The sequence below is a fragment of the Sciurus vulgaris genome (genome assembly GCF_902686455.1).
Source record: "Sciurus vulgaris genome assembly, chromosome: 4".
NCBI lineage: Eukaryota > Metazoa > Chordata > Mammalia > Rodentia > Sciuridae > Sciurus > Sciurus vulgaris.
The window spans coordinates 98,365,861-98,382,847 of NC_136464.1; the positions used below are offsets into that span (position 1 = coordinate 98,365,861).

Sequence of the window (16,987 nt, forward strand, 5' to 3'; positions counted from 1 at the left end):
AATAAATGAATAAAATAAAGGTCTATTAACATCTAAAAATTTTTTAAAAAAACAAGTGGCCTTCTGCTCCTTCCATCCAATATTCCTGTCATTTGCAATGCAAATATATTTGCCCCATCTCAACATCCCCAGAGTCTTCATACCCATTCCAGCATCAACTCTTAAATCCAAAATATCTTCTAAGTCATTTATGGGTTAGACTTAGGGTATGATTCATCCTGGGGCAAAATTCCTTTCAAACTGTGAATCCACACAAGAAAGCATTAAAACCACTTTGTTGGACAGGCATAAGGATAGACATTTCCCATCCCAAAGGGTTGGAATTGGAAGGAAAAGAGAGGTCATGGATCCCAAGCAACAGTTTTTAAAAACAATTCAAAAATGCAAAGAAGCACCTGGCGCAGGGACTCACACATGCATGTAATCCCAGTGACTTGGGGGCCAAGACAGAAGATTCCAAGTTCGAGGCCAAGCCAGCCTCGCAGCTTAATGAGATCATGTCACAAAGTTACAAAAAGAAAAGATTGGGGATGCAACTCAGTGTAAAGCATTCCTGATTTTAATCTACGATACCAAAAACCAACAATAACAAAGAAAAAGAAACTTGTGGAATAGCTAAACTTCAAGTGTGGTTTCTAAGTTTTTTGATTTTGTTGTTTTTGTTTTTATTTAGGGAATCCTGCCATAGAGAAATGCAATTACATAAAATGACTTGTGTCCTGTAATGATAAAAGGAATAAGAAAAAAATTAGAAAACTTAGCAGTTTTTGTTTTGTTTTGTTTTGTTTAGGTCTTTTTGCCAGATTATCAGTACAAAATGCCAACAGAGTGTGGTCTTGCTCACAAGTACCAGGATTTAAAATTGAACTTTGTACCTTACTGTTTATTATCTAATCACCTTTTGCATTATTATTTTTTAAAAGTTTAGAAAGTACCTTTTGCTTTCAAATTATATTGGCAGTACAACTTGGGCAAAGTTAAAATACCAAAATAGATCTTTGAATTGTTTTTCCCAGATGCTTGAACGCACACAGAATCAAACAAAAGAGGAGACAGATAATCTTATAGAAGTTGTGGAGAAACAGTTTGATAAACTTATTGCTTCTCTTGATTCCAGGTAATAAAATATAAACACAACGAAACTGAAGTTTAACATTAAACATTTTTTTCTTATGTTTAGATTGAAGTAATGAGTAACTTTTAAACAAGTTTAAAAGGTGTGATCCCTACATACCAATTTTGGGAGAATTTAAAAATGAAAAAGTTTGTAATTTTTTTTTTCTTTTTTTGTTTTTGTGTTTTTGGTGGTACTGAGGGATTGAACCTAGAAGTGCTGTGCCACTAAGCTATATCCATCCACAGCTCCATTTTTTAAAATTCTGAGACAGTTTCAATAAATTGCTGAGGCTGACCTCTAACTTGTGAGCCTCCTGCCTCCACCTCCCAAGTAAATGAGATTGATTATAGGCATGCACCGCTATGCCTGGCTTGTACTTTTCTTTTTTTTTTTTTTTTTTAATTTTGTCTATTTACTTCTAGTCCCAAAGCTAATTTAAAATTAACAAACTTTTAACTTAAAGCAGTTAGCACAGAAAAATATAAAGTCATGCCTGTAATCAGGCAACTCAGGAAACTGAGGCTAAAGCATAGAAAATTCTAGGTCTACCTCAGCAATTTAGCGAGAACCTGTGTCAAAATTTAAATGGTTGGAAATGTAGCTTCATGCTAGAATACTAGAATAGCCTAGTGGTAGAGTGCCCCAGGGCTCAGTCCCCACTACAACACACAAAATACCAAAACCCTCATGTTGTTGAATTTAGCATACTTAGGAAAATACAAACATAACTTCCTTTTAAATAGTCCTGTCATTACTTCATGTGCTCATTATTATTTACATCAGAGCAAAAGTCTAATAGGCATTAGTTAATATCTTGCCATCACTTTTTTCAAAACTCTTTGATATATATTATTTTTAATGGAGGTAAAGTGGGTATTCTCTCTATTATGCATTTTAGTTAACAGACTTCTGAAATTTGTGACATGCTTAAAATAATATACTTGGTAAATTATCTTAGGATGCTTGGTAGAGAGGCTCAATCTGCTATGCATACATTTGATTTTGTTTTCCTAGTGCTGAAATCAGTCCAGGGTTTCACCATGCCAGGTAAATGCTGTACTGCTGAGCTACAACTCCAGTGTTCTTTTTCCTCCATGTTGGTGTTATCTCATATTTGCTCTTTTATTATAGTATTCATATTCTAGGTCATCTGCAGGAGTTTTGTTTTTTGTTTTTTGCATTTTTAGTGGAAAAATGTACATTACAAACAATTTGTCTTTTTAACCATTTTTAAGTATACAGTTTCATGGCATATGGCAATTCTGCATATAACTTTTTTTCTCTTTTTGTGGTACTGGGAATTGAACCCAAGACCTAACACATGCTAAGTAAGTATTCTACCATTGCACTACATCCCCATCTTTTTGTTTTGAGATGGTCTCCCTGAATTTTTCAGGCTGCTCTCCAACTTGTGATCCTTCTGTTTCATTCTCCCAAGTAGTTTGGATTACTCACATGTTCCACCATGCCCAGCTGTGGTGTAATATTTTTGAGCAACTGCCAAACCATTTCCCACAGCATGTATCATTTTACTTTCCCACTAGCAATATGCAAGAGTTCTAATTTCTCTACATCTCCGTTAACACTTGCTATTTTTTGTTTTATGGTATTGGGGATCAAGCCCAGGGCCATATATGCATGCTAGGCAAGCATTCTACCACTGAGCTACATCCCCCATCCTTTTGTTTCTTTTTTAAATTAGTAACACTTTTTATGGGTGTGAAGTACTATTGTTTTGAGCTGCCCACCAGCAATGCATGAATGTACCTTTTTCCCCACATTCTTGTCAACACTTATTATTGCTTGTATTCTTGATAATTGCCATTCTGACTGTAGTGAGGTGAAATCTCAGTATAGTTTTGATTTGTATTTCTCTAATTGCAAGAGATGAACATTTTTTCATGTTTATTGATTGATTATATTCCTTCTTCAGTGAAGTATCTGTTCAATTCCTTAGCCCATTTATTGATTGGGTTATTTATTTTTCTGGTGTTAAGTTTTTTGAGTTCTTTGTATATCCTAGAGATTAGTGCTCTATTTGAGGTGCCTGTGGTAAAGATTTTCTCCTGTAGGCTCTCTCTTCACATTATTGGTTGTTTCCTTTGCTGAGAAGAAGCTTTTTAGTTCTAGTCCATCCCATTTATTGGTTCTTGATTTTACTTCTTGTACTTTAGTAGTCTTGTTAAAGAAGTCCGGTCCTAAGCCGATAAGGTGGAGATTTGGTCCTACTTTTTCTTCTATTAGGCTCAGGATCTCAGTTCTAGTGCCTAGGATCTACTTTGAGTTGATTATTCTGCAGGGTGAGAGACAGAGGTTTAATTTTTGCTACATATGGATTTCCAATTTTCCCAGCACCATTTGTTGAGTAGGCTATCTTTTCTCCATTGTATATTTTTGGCACCTTTGTCTAATATGAGATAACTGTATTTATATTGGTTTGTCTCTGTCTTCTGTCCTGTACCTATGGTCCACCTGTCTATTTTGTTGCCAATACCATCTGTTTTTGTTATTATTGCTCTGTAATATAGTTTAAGGTCTGATAGTATGATGCCTCCTGCTTCACTCTCCTTGCTAACCCAGGGTCCTTCACTGAGCCATATTCTTAGCCCTTTTTGATTTTTTTTTATTTTGAGAGAAGGTCTTGCTAGATTGCTGAAGCTTGCGTTAAACTTTCAATCCTCCTGCCTCAGCCTCTCCAGCCTCTGGGATTACAGATTTGTGCCTCTGTGCCCAGCTTCTATTAAGATCTTTAGACCATTTTTAAATTTTTTATTTATTAGTTTTTTAATATTTTTAGTTGTAGGTGGACACAATGCCTTTATTTTATTCACTTATTTTTATGTGATGCTGAGGATTGAACCCAGTGCCTCACACATGCTAGGCAAGCACTCCACCACTGAGTTACAACCCCAGCCCCATAGTTCATTTTTTAATTGTTTTGTTTTGCTATTGAGTTTATTAGAGTTCCCTATTTATTCTGGATATTAACCCTTGTCAAACATGTTTATAATTTTTTTGTTTTTGTTGCCTGTGCATTTGAAGTTTCATATATATATAAAATTGCCCAGGCCAGTGTCCTGAAATATTTCTCCTGTTTTCTGCTAGTAGTTCATACTTTGAGGTCTTACATTATCCATTTTCAGTTGATTTTTATAACTTGAGAGACTGGGTCTACTTCCATTCTTCTGCTGGTGAATGCCCCCATCATTAAAGAGACCATTCATTCCCTACATGTGTTCTTGGCTCCCTTGTAACAAAAGCAACAACAACAACAAAATCAGACGTAAATGGTTGGGGTTATTTTGGCTCTGTTTCTGACACATTGGTTTGTGTATCTTTTGCTTGTTTTAAATGTCAATACCATACTGTTTTGATTCTGAACACTTTGAGATATATTTTGAGATCTGGTACTGTAATAGCTCCAGCTTTGTTCTTTTTGCTCAGGCTTGCTTTGGCTATTCAAAATCTTTTGTGATTCCTTATGAACTTCATGATTTTTTTCTAATTTCTATGAAGAATAGCATTGGTATTTTGATTGGAACTCACTTGAATTTGTAGATCACTTTGGGTTATATAGACTTTTTTAGCAATATTAATTGTCAATCCATATACAGGATATTTTTCTATTCTTTTCAGTTTCTTTCATCAAATTTGTATAGTTTTCATTATAGAGATCTTTTACTTCTTTGGTTTAATTTATCCCTAGGGTTTTTGTTTGCTTGTTTTTGATTTTGGGAGTTTTTTTGTTTTTGTATTTTTTTTTTTTTTTTTTTTTTTTTTGTACTGAGGATTGAACCCAGGGGACCCAAGGGCACATGACATTGAGCTATATCCCAGTTCTTTATTTTGAGATAGGGTCTTCCTAAGTTGCTGAGGCTGATCTCGAATCCTCTTGCCTCAGCCTCCCAAGTTGCTGGGATTACAGGCATATGCCAGCACACCGAGCTTTGGTTTTTTGGTTGTTTGTGGTGGTAGTGGTTTGTTGTTTTTGTTTGTTATGATTTATTTTTGGTAGCTATTATAAATGGGATTATTTTGATTTTTCAGAAAACCGAATATTAGAGTATAGAAATGCTTGTGATTTTTGTGTTGACTTTGTATCCTGCAACTCTATTGAATTTATTAGTTCCAACAATTTTTTAGTGGAGTCTTCAGGTTTTCTCTTTACAAAATCATGTCATCTGAAAACAAGGATAGTTTGACTTCCTACTTTCCAGTTGGGATGTCTTCCTTCCTTCCTTTTTTTTGGTACTAGGGATTGAACCCACGGGTGCCTTACCACTGAACCATATCCCCAGTTTTTTTTTTTTTTTTTTTTTTTTTTTTTTTTTGTGTCATCACTAAGTTGCTGAGGCTGACCTTGAATCCTCCTCCCTTAACCTCCTGAGCTATTGGAATGGCAGGCATGACACTGCACCCTCTTGCCTAGTTACCTTCTCCTCTTGCCTAATTACTTTGTCCAGAATTTCCAGTACCATGTTCAATAAAAGTCATGAATATGGACACCCTTGTCTTGTCCCATGTCTTAAAAGTTTTTAATTTTTCCCCATTCAGTATTATACCAGCTGTGCGTTTGTCATACGTGGCCTTTATTGTGTTGAGGTACATTCCTTCTATACCTGCCATGGTTTTTGAAACTTGAATGTCCACTAAAGGCCCATGTGCTAAAGACTCGGTCCCCAGCCAGCATTTTTTGTTTTGTTTTGTTTTGTTTTTGTATTGGGGATTGAACTTTGAACTGAAGAGCACTTTACCACTGGGGATGCAGTTCAATGTGTGTCTGTGTGTGTGTGTATGTCTGTCTGTCTGTACTGAGGATTGAACCCAAGAGTGTTTTACCACTGAGTTACATCTCCAGATCTTTTTCTTTAATTTTGATGAAGGTCTCAATAGGTTGTTGAGGCTGGCCTCAAACTTAACAATTCTCCTGCCCTGGCCTACTGAATTGCTGGGATTAGAGGGTGCATTACCATGCCAGGCCTCAGCTGGTGTTGTTGGGAGGTGGGGCCTTATGGAAGGAAGTTTGGTCACTGAGGTTGTGCCCATGAAAGGGATACTGAGGCCTTGGTCCCTTCTCTTTGCTTCCCAGCTGCCATCATGTGGACAGCTTCCTCTGACACACATTCCTACCATTATGTATTGCCTTGCCACAGGCTCAAAAGCAATGGGACCAATCAAGCATGAACTGAAATTTCCAAAACTGAGCCAAAGTAAACCTTTCCTCATTTTTAGTTGATTATATAGGTATTTGTCACAATAATGGAAAACTGACTAACATAGCACCTAATTTGTTGATACCCTGAAGGGATGTTGAATTTTATCAAATGCTTTTCTGTATCTACTGAAATGATCATGTGGAATTTGTGCTTGATTCTGAAAGTGTCACATTCATTGAAATATCCTTGCATCCCAGAGATGAATCCCAGTTGGTCCTAGTAAATAATCTTTTTAGTGCACCGTTGAATTTTGTTTGGTACTGTTTTGTTGAGGATTTTTGCCTGTATGTCCATCAGGGATATTGGCCTGTAGTTTTCTTTTTTTGTCATGTCCTTATTTGGTTTTGATATCAGGATAATGCTGGCCTCGTAGAGCTTGGAAGGATTCCTTCCTCTTTAATTTTTTTGACCATGTTTGCCTGTTTTTATAGCTTTTGATTCGAAGTCTATTTTCTCTGCAAGACAATAATTTTGTAGATTTTGTTTCTCAGTACTTGCCTATGTCCTCTCCTCTCACCCTCTGAATTCTATTTTCTCTGCAAGAAAATACTCTTGTACTCTTTTGGTCTCCATTTCCTTGGACTGTCTTTTTCTATCCATTCCTTTCTGGTCTGTGCATGTCCTTACTAATGAAACAAATGTATTTTTTAGATGGCATAGTTGGGTCTTGTTTTTTGTTTGTTTTTAAATCTGTTCTGCCATTCTATGCCCTTTAGTTGGAGAATTTCGGTCCTTCACATTCAAAGTATAGATAGGTAAAGACTTCCTGCTGCCATTTTGTTGCTTGTTGCTTGATTTATAGTTGTTTTGTAGACACTTCGTTCCTTTCTTTTTCTTTCACCATTTCCTGTAGTTAAGTGATTTCCAACTTTTAAATTTTAGTCTACTTATATGCTTTAGCTTGGGGGTTACAATGGGGCTTACTAGAAACATAGTTATAACATTATTTGAAACAAATGACTACTTGACATTGTACACGGAAAGAAAGGAAAAACTATATACTATAATTCCTTTTATCCTCACAAAGGAAAAACTATATACTATAATTCCTTTTATCCTCACATTTTGAATTTTCGATGTTTCAGTTTACATCTTTTTACATTGTCTATCCATTGACATGCTGTGATTATTACTTTCATTTTCATTTTCTTTTTTTTGTCTTTTAATCTTCCTATGTGGGGTATAAGTAGTTTATTCCTCAGCTTTGGAAGTGATAGAATTTCCTTATTTAGACCAGCCTCTGATTCTGGCTGAGCCAGATTGTAATTTCCCTTGACTGGCAGAGCTTTCTTTCAGGTTCTTTATGTCTGGGGATGCTGTTTGCTCTGAATTCAGGTGTAGCAATTGCTTTGTTCTGCTATTTCACAAGACAGCTGGTTATAGTATGCAATTAGGATAAGCTGTTGAGTGGGTGCTGCAATTGCCACTCATCTGAGTGGCTCACAGGCTGTATTTCTTGGTACTGTTGTGATCTTCCTCCATCAGTGGAATCTTCCAGTCATGCTTGAGGCTTTGGGGAGCACTAAACTCTTAGGTGGATAGGAACTAGCACAGTGTTCATTGTTAATATTCATAGCTTAGTCTTATCCTAACTAGCATGAGGTATCTAGATGGACTTCAGGACTGCTTAAATTCTCAGCCGTGTGAAGACTGGTGCATATTTGTTATTGTTTTTCTCAGCTTTGGTCTTACCACACTCTGGTCAGGGTCAGGTAGTCTTTTTTTTTTTTTTTTTTTTTTTATATACATTATAATTATACATAATAGTGGGATTCATGATGCAATATTTGAATGTAACATAATTTGATCAGTCTCATTCCCCTTTTCCCTTCCCACTTGATTTACTCTAATATCCCTTCTATTAACATTATTATTATTTTAACTAGTATATTATATATACTCAGGATTTACTGTGGTATATTCATACATGGATATAGCATAATTTTGTAGATTTTGTTACTCAGTACTTGCCTATGTCCTCTCCTCTCACCCTCTGGATCTATTGGTCTCCCTCTGTTTTTGTGAGTGTTTTGTTTTGTTTTGTTTTGTTTTGTTTTGTTGTTTTTGGTACCAGGGATTGAACCCAAGTCATTTAGCCACTGAACCACAACCTCAGCCCTTAGAATTTTTTTTGAGACAGAGTCTTGCTAAGTTGCTTAGGGCATTGCTAAGTTACCAAGGCTAGCTTTAAACTTGTAATTCTTCTGCCTCACTTTCCTGAGCCCCTGGGATTACAGGTGTGCACCACTGTGTCCTTTTCTTTATTTTTCTCTCTAGCTTCTATTAGAGGTAGTCTTCATAGTTACAGAGTGTGCTGTTTAAACTTCCAAGTGTGACCTGCTAGCTTTCAGAATTTGCTGGGGAGTCTTCTCCCTTCTTGGCGGACCCCAGGTTATGAAGTGTTGATAGACTGGAAGGCAGGCTGCCTGGGGATCCTAACCCCGTAGGAATTCCAACCTCTTCTAGGAGTGACCACATTAGCTATACCAGTGGGCTGTGTTGTTAGCAGGTCAAGCACAACTGCTGACAGGCATGCTATGTTCTCACTAAAAGTGGTATGGTCCCTGCAGGCTCTATCTTCTTGCTTTCTTCCTATCTGGCCCTGTGTGGTCTAGCACATTGTTTTTTCCTAGGTTCCAGGTGAGTTGAGAATCAAAACGGATTTTCTGAAAAGCTTCTAGAATGCCAAGGAAGTTGAAGGTTTGCTACCCCTATACTCTTTTCCCTGTTTTGAGGCTGTGAATCCTGAGGATTTCTTTGTGTGACTCTGTCACCTTGGAGAAGCAGTGACACAATCCAAGTAAGACCATTTTTCTTACCATATTCAGTGCAGATGTTTATTCAGTCCCATGCAGCCCACAGGTGGCTCAGTCTTGCTCCCATACTTTGTGGGTCTTACCAAGGTATTTTCTATGGGTAGTACCTCATTGATCTGTCCTTGAGGAGTGAAGGCTAGGATCCTATTAAGCTCTCTTGGTGATGTAACTCTCCCGTATTTCTTATTGATGCTATTGTAAAAGGGATTGGTTTCCTAATATTCTTTTGGTATTCATTGTTACTGCATAGAAACACAACTATTTTGGTGTGTTGATTTTATAAGCTACATTTTTGCAAAATACATTCATTAGCCTTAGTAGTATTTTCATGGCTTCTTAAGTGTTTTTCAAATATAAGATCTTGTTATCTATAAAAAGAAATGTTATTTCCTCTCTTCCAATTTGAATTTCCTAATGTCTCTGACTAGTATTTATAATACTAAAGTGACAAAAGTGGATATCCTTCTCTTGTTCCTAGTCTTAGAAGCTTTCACTCTTTCACCATTATGTCATTCATTGTAAGTTTTTCATAGGTGGTCTTTATTATATTAAGGTAGTTTCTTTTTTCTAGTTTGAGTAATTTTATCATGAAAGGGTGTTGAATTGTGTAAAGCTCTTTTTCTGAATCAATTGATAACAACCATGTAGGGATTTTGCTTCTGTCTGTTAAGGTGGTATATCAATTGATGCTTATATATATAGAATCATCCTTGCATTCCCAGAATAAATTCCACTTGGTCATGGCATACAATCCTTTCATTATGTTGCTGAATCTGCTAATTTCCATTTATTTATATACTTATTTATTTATGTATTTGAGATAGTGCATACCTGTAATCCCAGCAATTTAGGAGGCCGAGGCAGGGGATTGCAAGTTTGAGGCCAGCCTTAGCAACTTAGCAAGAACCCCAGTAATTTAACAATGCTACCTCAAAATAAAAGATTTTTAAAAGGACTGTGGGGATATGATTCAGTGTTTTCAAAAAAAGTACTGACCTATAGCTTTCTTTTCTTGTAATATCTTCCTACTCCCACCCCACTGCAGTGTTGCGGATCAAACCCAGAACCTTAAACACACTAGAGAAGCACTCTACCACTGAGCTGTGCCCCCTACCTTGTAGTGTCTTTTTATAATTTTAGTGTTAGGGTAATGATTTCATAGAAGGAGTTAAAAAGGTGTTTCTACTTTTCAGCATTTTGGAAGAGTCTGGAGAGGATTGGTGTTGATTCTTCATTAAATGTCTGGTATAATTGATCAGTTCCTATGTTTTGATAGGTTTCTCAAAGAGGTGCATATAAAAAGGCTTGGTCCCCAGGTTGGCGGTACTTGGAGGTTCTATGGACAGGTGGAACATAGAGAGCAGTTCTTAAGTCATTGGAGATATATCCTCAGTGGAGATGTGGAAGTCTGGGGCACACCTGTAATCCCAACTACTCAGGAAGCTGAGAAAGAAAGATTCCAAGTTCAAGGCCAGCCTCAGCAATTTAGTGAGACCATGTCTTCAAAATAAAAAGGGCTCAGGGTGTACCTCAGTGGTAGAGTATCCTTGGGTTGAATCCCCAGTATTACCAAAAAAAAGCAAAAACAAAAAAATGGGAGGATTACAGAATCCCAAACCTATTCTCTACCCCCCCAACATTGAAGATGTGATTATTAACTCCCACTATGATATGCAGCCCTCACCAGAGACCCAAAGAGTAGAGCTTCACGATCTTGAACTTGAACCTTCATAATCATTGACCAAAATAAAACCTCTTTATTTCATAAGTAACCTTTGTCAGGTATTTCATTATAACTTGAAGCTGATAAATAATGATGCCATTTGGTCCAAGGCTTTTATTTGGGGGGAAATTTTTGATTATTGATTCTCTCTTTATTAGTTATCAGTCTGTTCATATTTTCTAATTCTTCATGAGTGAGTCTTGATAGGTTATATGTTTCTAGGAATTTGCCAGCTTCATTAGTAATAATCGCAATACTTTTTATTTCTATAAAATTGGTAGTAATGTGCTTATTTTCTTTTTGATTTTCAGTAATTTGGTACTACTATTTTCTTAGTACAGCTAAATTTGTCATTTTTAATTTTTAGAAGAATCACATTTTTAGTTCATTTTCTCTATTGTTTGTCCATGCTCTTTTTCTTTTTTTTTTTTTTTTTTTTTTTTTTGTGTGTGTGTGTGTATGGTGCCAGGGATTGAAACCAGGGCTTCACATTTAAGCACTCTACCACTTGACTACACCTCTAGCCTTTAAAAAATTTTTATTTTGAAACAGGATCTAAGTTGCCCAGACTCCCTCAAATTTGTAATCCTCTTGCCTCAGCCTCCTGATTAACTGGGATTACAGGTATGCTCCACCATGACTGACAGTTCTCTATTTTATCTCTAATCTGTTTCCCTCCTCCTGTCTGTCATCTTTGAGTTTAGTTTGTTCTTTTTCTAGTTCTTTATGGAATATAAAATTATGTTGTGTATTTGAAAGGTTTTTGTTTTTTATTTTCTTTGCATAGTACTGGGAGTTGAACTAAGTGGTGCTCTACCACTGAGCTACATCCCCAACCCTTTTTATTTTTCTTTTTGCGACTGGATCTCACTAAATTGCTAAACCTCAAATTTAAGATTCCTCAGCCTCTTTGGAGGCTGGGATTATAGGCATGTGCCATCAGGCCCATTTTGAAAACTATTTTTAATTTATTTTCAGTTACTTTATTTTTTTGTTTTTCTGGGGATTGAACCCAGGGTCCTGCATATGCTAGGTAAGCACTCTACCCTTTAGCTATATCCCTAGATCTTGAAAGCTCTATTAAAAGTATGAGTTTTTATAGTTTTAAATATCCGTCTTAACACTGTAAGTATTTTGTTTTCACTTCATCTGTTTCAGCATTATTTCCTAATTTCACTTGGAATTTTTTCTTTTACCCTTTGAGGTTTTGAAGCATATTCTGTAATATTTACATATTTGTGACAGTCTTCCTGTTTAGTTATTTCTAGTTTCATTAGTTGTGATCAGAAAGGATCTTTTGTATGATTTTAATCTTTTAATTATTAGTAAGACTTGTGTTAACAGAATCTATCCTAGAAAATGTGACATGCACACTCGAATGTGTTTCTCAGCTACATGGAGTGGCACATGCTTATAATCCAAGCAACTCAGTAGGATGAAGCAAGAGGAGGACAGCCTCTGCGATTTAGTGAGACCCTGTCTCAAAATAAAAAATGAAAAGGATGGAGATGTAGCTCAGTGTTTGAATACCAGAGTTTGATCTCCAGTATAAAAAGAAAAAAGAAAAAAAGTGTTTCTCTATATCTGTTAGGTCCAATTGGTCTACATCTTTGCTCAAATAATTTCTTTACTGATTCTGTTTAGATTTTTCTGCTTTATTGGAGTTGGGATATTGAAGTCGCCAATTATCATAGATTTGTCTATAATCTGCCAATTTATAAAAAAAGGAATAAGCGTATAATTCTATAATCTTCATATGTTTTGGAGTTCTGATGTTTGGTGCATGTATGTTTATAATTGTAATATTAAAGTCTGTTTTGTCTGATTTTAGTATAGCTAGCCCAGCTCTTTTGGTTACTCTCTGAATGTAATATCTTTTTCTGTCTTCACTTTCAACCTGTGTATGTCCTTAGATCTAAAATGAGTTTCCAGCCATGCAGGGGCACACACCTATAATCCCAGCAACTTGGGAGGCTGAGGCAAGAAGATTGCATATTTGAAGCCAGCCTAGACAATTTTGTAAGACTCTTGTCTCGAAATAAAAAGTACTGGGGATGTGTAGCTCAGTGATCAAGTGCCTCCAGGTTCAATCCCCAGTACCAAAAAACTAACTAGTTACTTGCAACAGTATACATTTGGGTCATGTTTTTTTACACTTCATATCTATAACTTTTGATTGGGAAGTTTTTCTACTTACATTTAAAGTAATAATAAGAATTTTTGCTGTTTCACTTGTTTCTGATTTATAGCTTTTTTGTTGTTGATAATTTCCTCCCTCACTACCTGCCTTGTGTTTACTTGATTTTTTTTATAGTGATGCATTTTAATTCCCTTCTCACTTCTTTTTTTGTGCATATTCTGTAGATAGATAGTTTCTTTGTGGTTACCCATTAAGATTATATATATAAATAGTTATTAACCATCTGTTTTGAGTTGATAGCTTCAGTTGATAGAAAAATTCTACTGCCTTGTATATCCACTCCCTTTATTCTTTCATGTTGCAAATTACATATTTATGTATTGTGAACCCATCAACATGGTTCTATTCACTTTTCTTTATTCTTATTTTTCTGTTCTTGAGATGGTGTAACTTTAATTGTCCTATCTTCAAGTTTGCTGATTGAACCCATGTAGTGGATTTTTTTTTCACTTCAGTAACTGTACTTTTTAGAACAGAATTTTTGTTTGCCTCCTTTTTAAACTGTTATTGTTTTATTATTGTGTCATTTACCTCTCTAGTTCTTTGTTTATGGTTTCCTTTAATGCTTCAAGCATATTTAACACATTTTAAATCTGTCTACTGAGTCCAGTGTCCTTTTTTTTAAATCTTTATTTTATTTATTTATTTTTCTGTGGTGCTGAGGATTAAACCCAGTACCTCACATGTGCTAGGCAAGCACCCTACCACTGAGCTATACCCCCAGCCTATTGTCTGTTTTTCCTTACAAATAGCTTCTACCACTGTTTTCTTCCTTTGAATAGGTTTTATTTTTATTGTTGTTCCATTGTATGCCTGGTGATGTTTTTTGTTAAAATTTGGGCATTTGAAAAAATAGCCACCTCTCCTCATCTTTACTGACTGAGTTTTACTAGAGCAGTGCTTTACTGAGTAACTGGGCATGCTCAAACCTTGGGATCAGCCTGATGTGAATTTGAGCATGCATCTTGCCTAGACCTGAGTGTGACTTTTTAAATTCCCCTGTTTACCCAGCTGCTTTTAGATGCCTTAATTTCCCAAAATGTCTCAGCCTGGTTTCTTCTCTGAGCTTCAAATGGTCCATTGTGTATATCTACCTGTAATCTCTTGCCTAGGCATCTATAGCACAGTGTCCCTGCAGCTTTCCTGAGCAGCACCTAGTGCTTCTCCAATGCCTAAGATCTAAGGCAAAACCTACCAATCCTTCAGGTAACACTAAATAGACTAGACCATTACAGTAAAGTCTATTGGCCTCTCTCCAGTTTGCATCTATACTGAGACCAAGCACACTGAGATTTAACCAAAGGAAAGTAAAAATGCCACAGAATTTTCCACCATTTTCAATGCGACTTTTTCTCAATTAGGCATTCTCTGAGAAGTCATTTTGTGTTTAATGAATGAAATGATTGAATAAGTTAAGCACTACAATTTTCAATGATCTTTTTAGCCATAATAAGGTAATTATGCCATAGGTACAGAAAAAGGTTTGAGTAATAAGGTGTAAGTAATGAAGAATTAACTATACAACCTTCCTGATTATTTGTGGACATTATAGTTGATTGATAACTAAATTTTACTTTGTTGATGTCTGTTTTATAGCCTTACTTTATATTCATGTAATTTGTATCTTTTGTTGGAAATTTTTAAATGTGCAGGAATATCCTTATGAAAAGTGAGTGTAGTCAATCTTTGTAAGGCCACAAGAAACTACAGGACAGATTCAGTGAGGATTTCTCTTAGTGTTAGGTAGACTCTTCTGTAGTTTCTTTTACCTCTAATTCTGTGACAGATCTATTTGTGACATAATAACTATATCCTTTTACAAACTGTCCTTTTCCTCTATGTATACATATTATTCAACTATAATACATTTCAGTTAAATTAAGTTCCTTATTTGACCATGCTATATGTTGTTTTATCAATGAATAAAATTACCCTTTTAGATACTTTTCAGTTATTATATGCCTCATTTAACCATGTTATTTAAATTCATCACCTAGTGAAAGTCCCTTTCAAATGCTGTTCTGTCATTATTATAAATTCACTTGTAATTTTTATGAAATATTGCAAAATAACTCTGGTGCCTTAAATGAAGGAAAAAGAACTGGTGTGAAGAACTTGTGAGAAATACAGATGATTATTTGTCAAATTTAATAATGACTAAAAGCTACATTGAAGAGAAAAAAAATGATTTGGATGCAGCTATGAAGATAGCAAAAGAGTTAAAATCAGCACCTTCTCTGAGGACATACTGTGACCTGAATCAGGTAATTTTTATAATTTATAATCTGAATTAGTACTGTGGCAACTTACTTTAACATGCTTTGGAATATGGTGTTTAAGATTTAGATTTGTTTTTCAGATTATCGTGTAACCTATACACATGCTCCTAAATTTATAATGGAGTTTTTAAAATGGGGTTTCATTCTAATAAACTAATCGTAAGTTGAAAATATAAGTAAAAAATATATTTAATGCAACTAACCTGACTATGCAGGTTACAATGCAGCTAAGCAACATAGTACACTGTAGAATGTTTATTATTGATTCTCATGACTGGAAATCTCTTCCACTACCTCACATCATGAGAGAGAATCTGACCACACATTGTTAGCCTAGGGAAAAGATCCAAATTAAAAAATCTAAGTATGGTTTCTATTGAATGCATATTGTCTCTCACACCAAAGTTGAAAAATCATAAGTCAAGTTGTCCTAAGTTGAGGACCATTTATATTGTCATGAATTTAGAATTCTTAGGTATTTGAACTCTAAAACAAATATTTAACCTTTTTTTAGCATTTTATTATTTTTTAATCACTTAGGAAAATAGTACAATAAGGTCTTCATAGCAAATTATCTGAGAGCAAATTAGGATGACATTGAGATGCAAGTTGGGGTTTGTGTTAGCTTTCTGTCACTATGATATAACTGAATTAATCAAACTTATAAAGAGAAAAGTTGTATTTTGGCTCTGAGTTCTGAAAGTCTAAGTCCATGATTGGTTGACCCCATTGCTTTTGGTCCTGTGGTGTTAGATCATGATGGGAGCATATGACAAATCAAAATCTTACCCATCTCAAGACCAGGAAGGAAAAGAGAGAGGAAGGGATTCATCTGTTTCCTTTGAAGGCATACCCCCAGTGACTTAAAACCTCCCTGTAGGCTCCATATCTTAATAGTAATTTATTAGGGGTCAAGGCTTTATCACAGTGACCTTTGGGGAACACTTAAGGTCAAAACTATAAAAAGATTTCTAGGATGCCTGAATAAAAAATGAGAAAAAAATAGAAGTAGTAAGCTAAATGAAACTGTTTTCTTCTCATAAACATTTTAGGGATGGATAAACTCTTACCTTAAAATTTTAGTCCAAAATCGTATTAAGTTCTTTTTCTACTTAATGTCCTCAAAATGTATAAGTCAGGAGACAAGTTGCGTCAGCTATCTCCTTCCATCTAATCTTGTGCCTAGGGGGCAAAATTAGGCAAAAATTGAAGCATCTTTCTTTTAAGATAGTTTGGCAGGACAATATTAACTATAGATCCTCTTTGCTAATTTCTACCTCACTCTCTAAGGGTGTAGATCCTGCTCTATCAAATGATAAAATTTGGTCTTTACCCTTAGTTTACTTAGGAAGATGAAGAAAACAGAGAGAGCATTTGAAAATAGCAGTACAAATACAAAATGAGTCAGATCAGAATTCATATAGCCATATCCCATTTATTAGTCAGCACCTGTTGTTTTCCGTTAAAAATACCTTCAGAAAAGTTTAAATTCCTTTAGGGTAAGTGAAAAACGTTTTGTTTCAACCTTTCCTTCAGGTGCCCAAAATCAAACCTTGAATACATTTTTTTAAATTTATTTTTGTTGTAAACAAATGGGATACATGTTGATTCTCTGTTTGTACATGGAGTAAAGGCA

At 35.4% G+C, this 16,987-nt stretch overlaps 1 protein-coding gene across 1 annotated transcript in view; it reads left to right on the forward strand.

Annotated features, from left to right (window-relative positions):
* RNF17 (ring finger protein 17) overlaps positions 1–16,987 on the forward strand; it is a gene marked incomplete at its 5' end in the record, with an annotated part of 117,782 nt that overhangs the window by 14,345 nt on the left and 86,450 nt on the right. The window contains 2 exons of the mRNA XM_079138814.1: positions 1,017–1,117; positions 15,165–15,336. Of these exons, the coding sequence (XP_078994940.1) occupies positions 1,017–1,117; positions 15,165–15,336 (273 nt within the window). The remainder of the gene's footprint in view (positions 1–1,016; positions 1,118–15,164; positions 15,337–16,987) is intronic.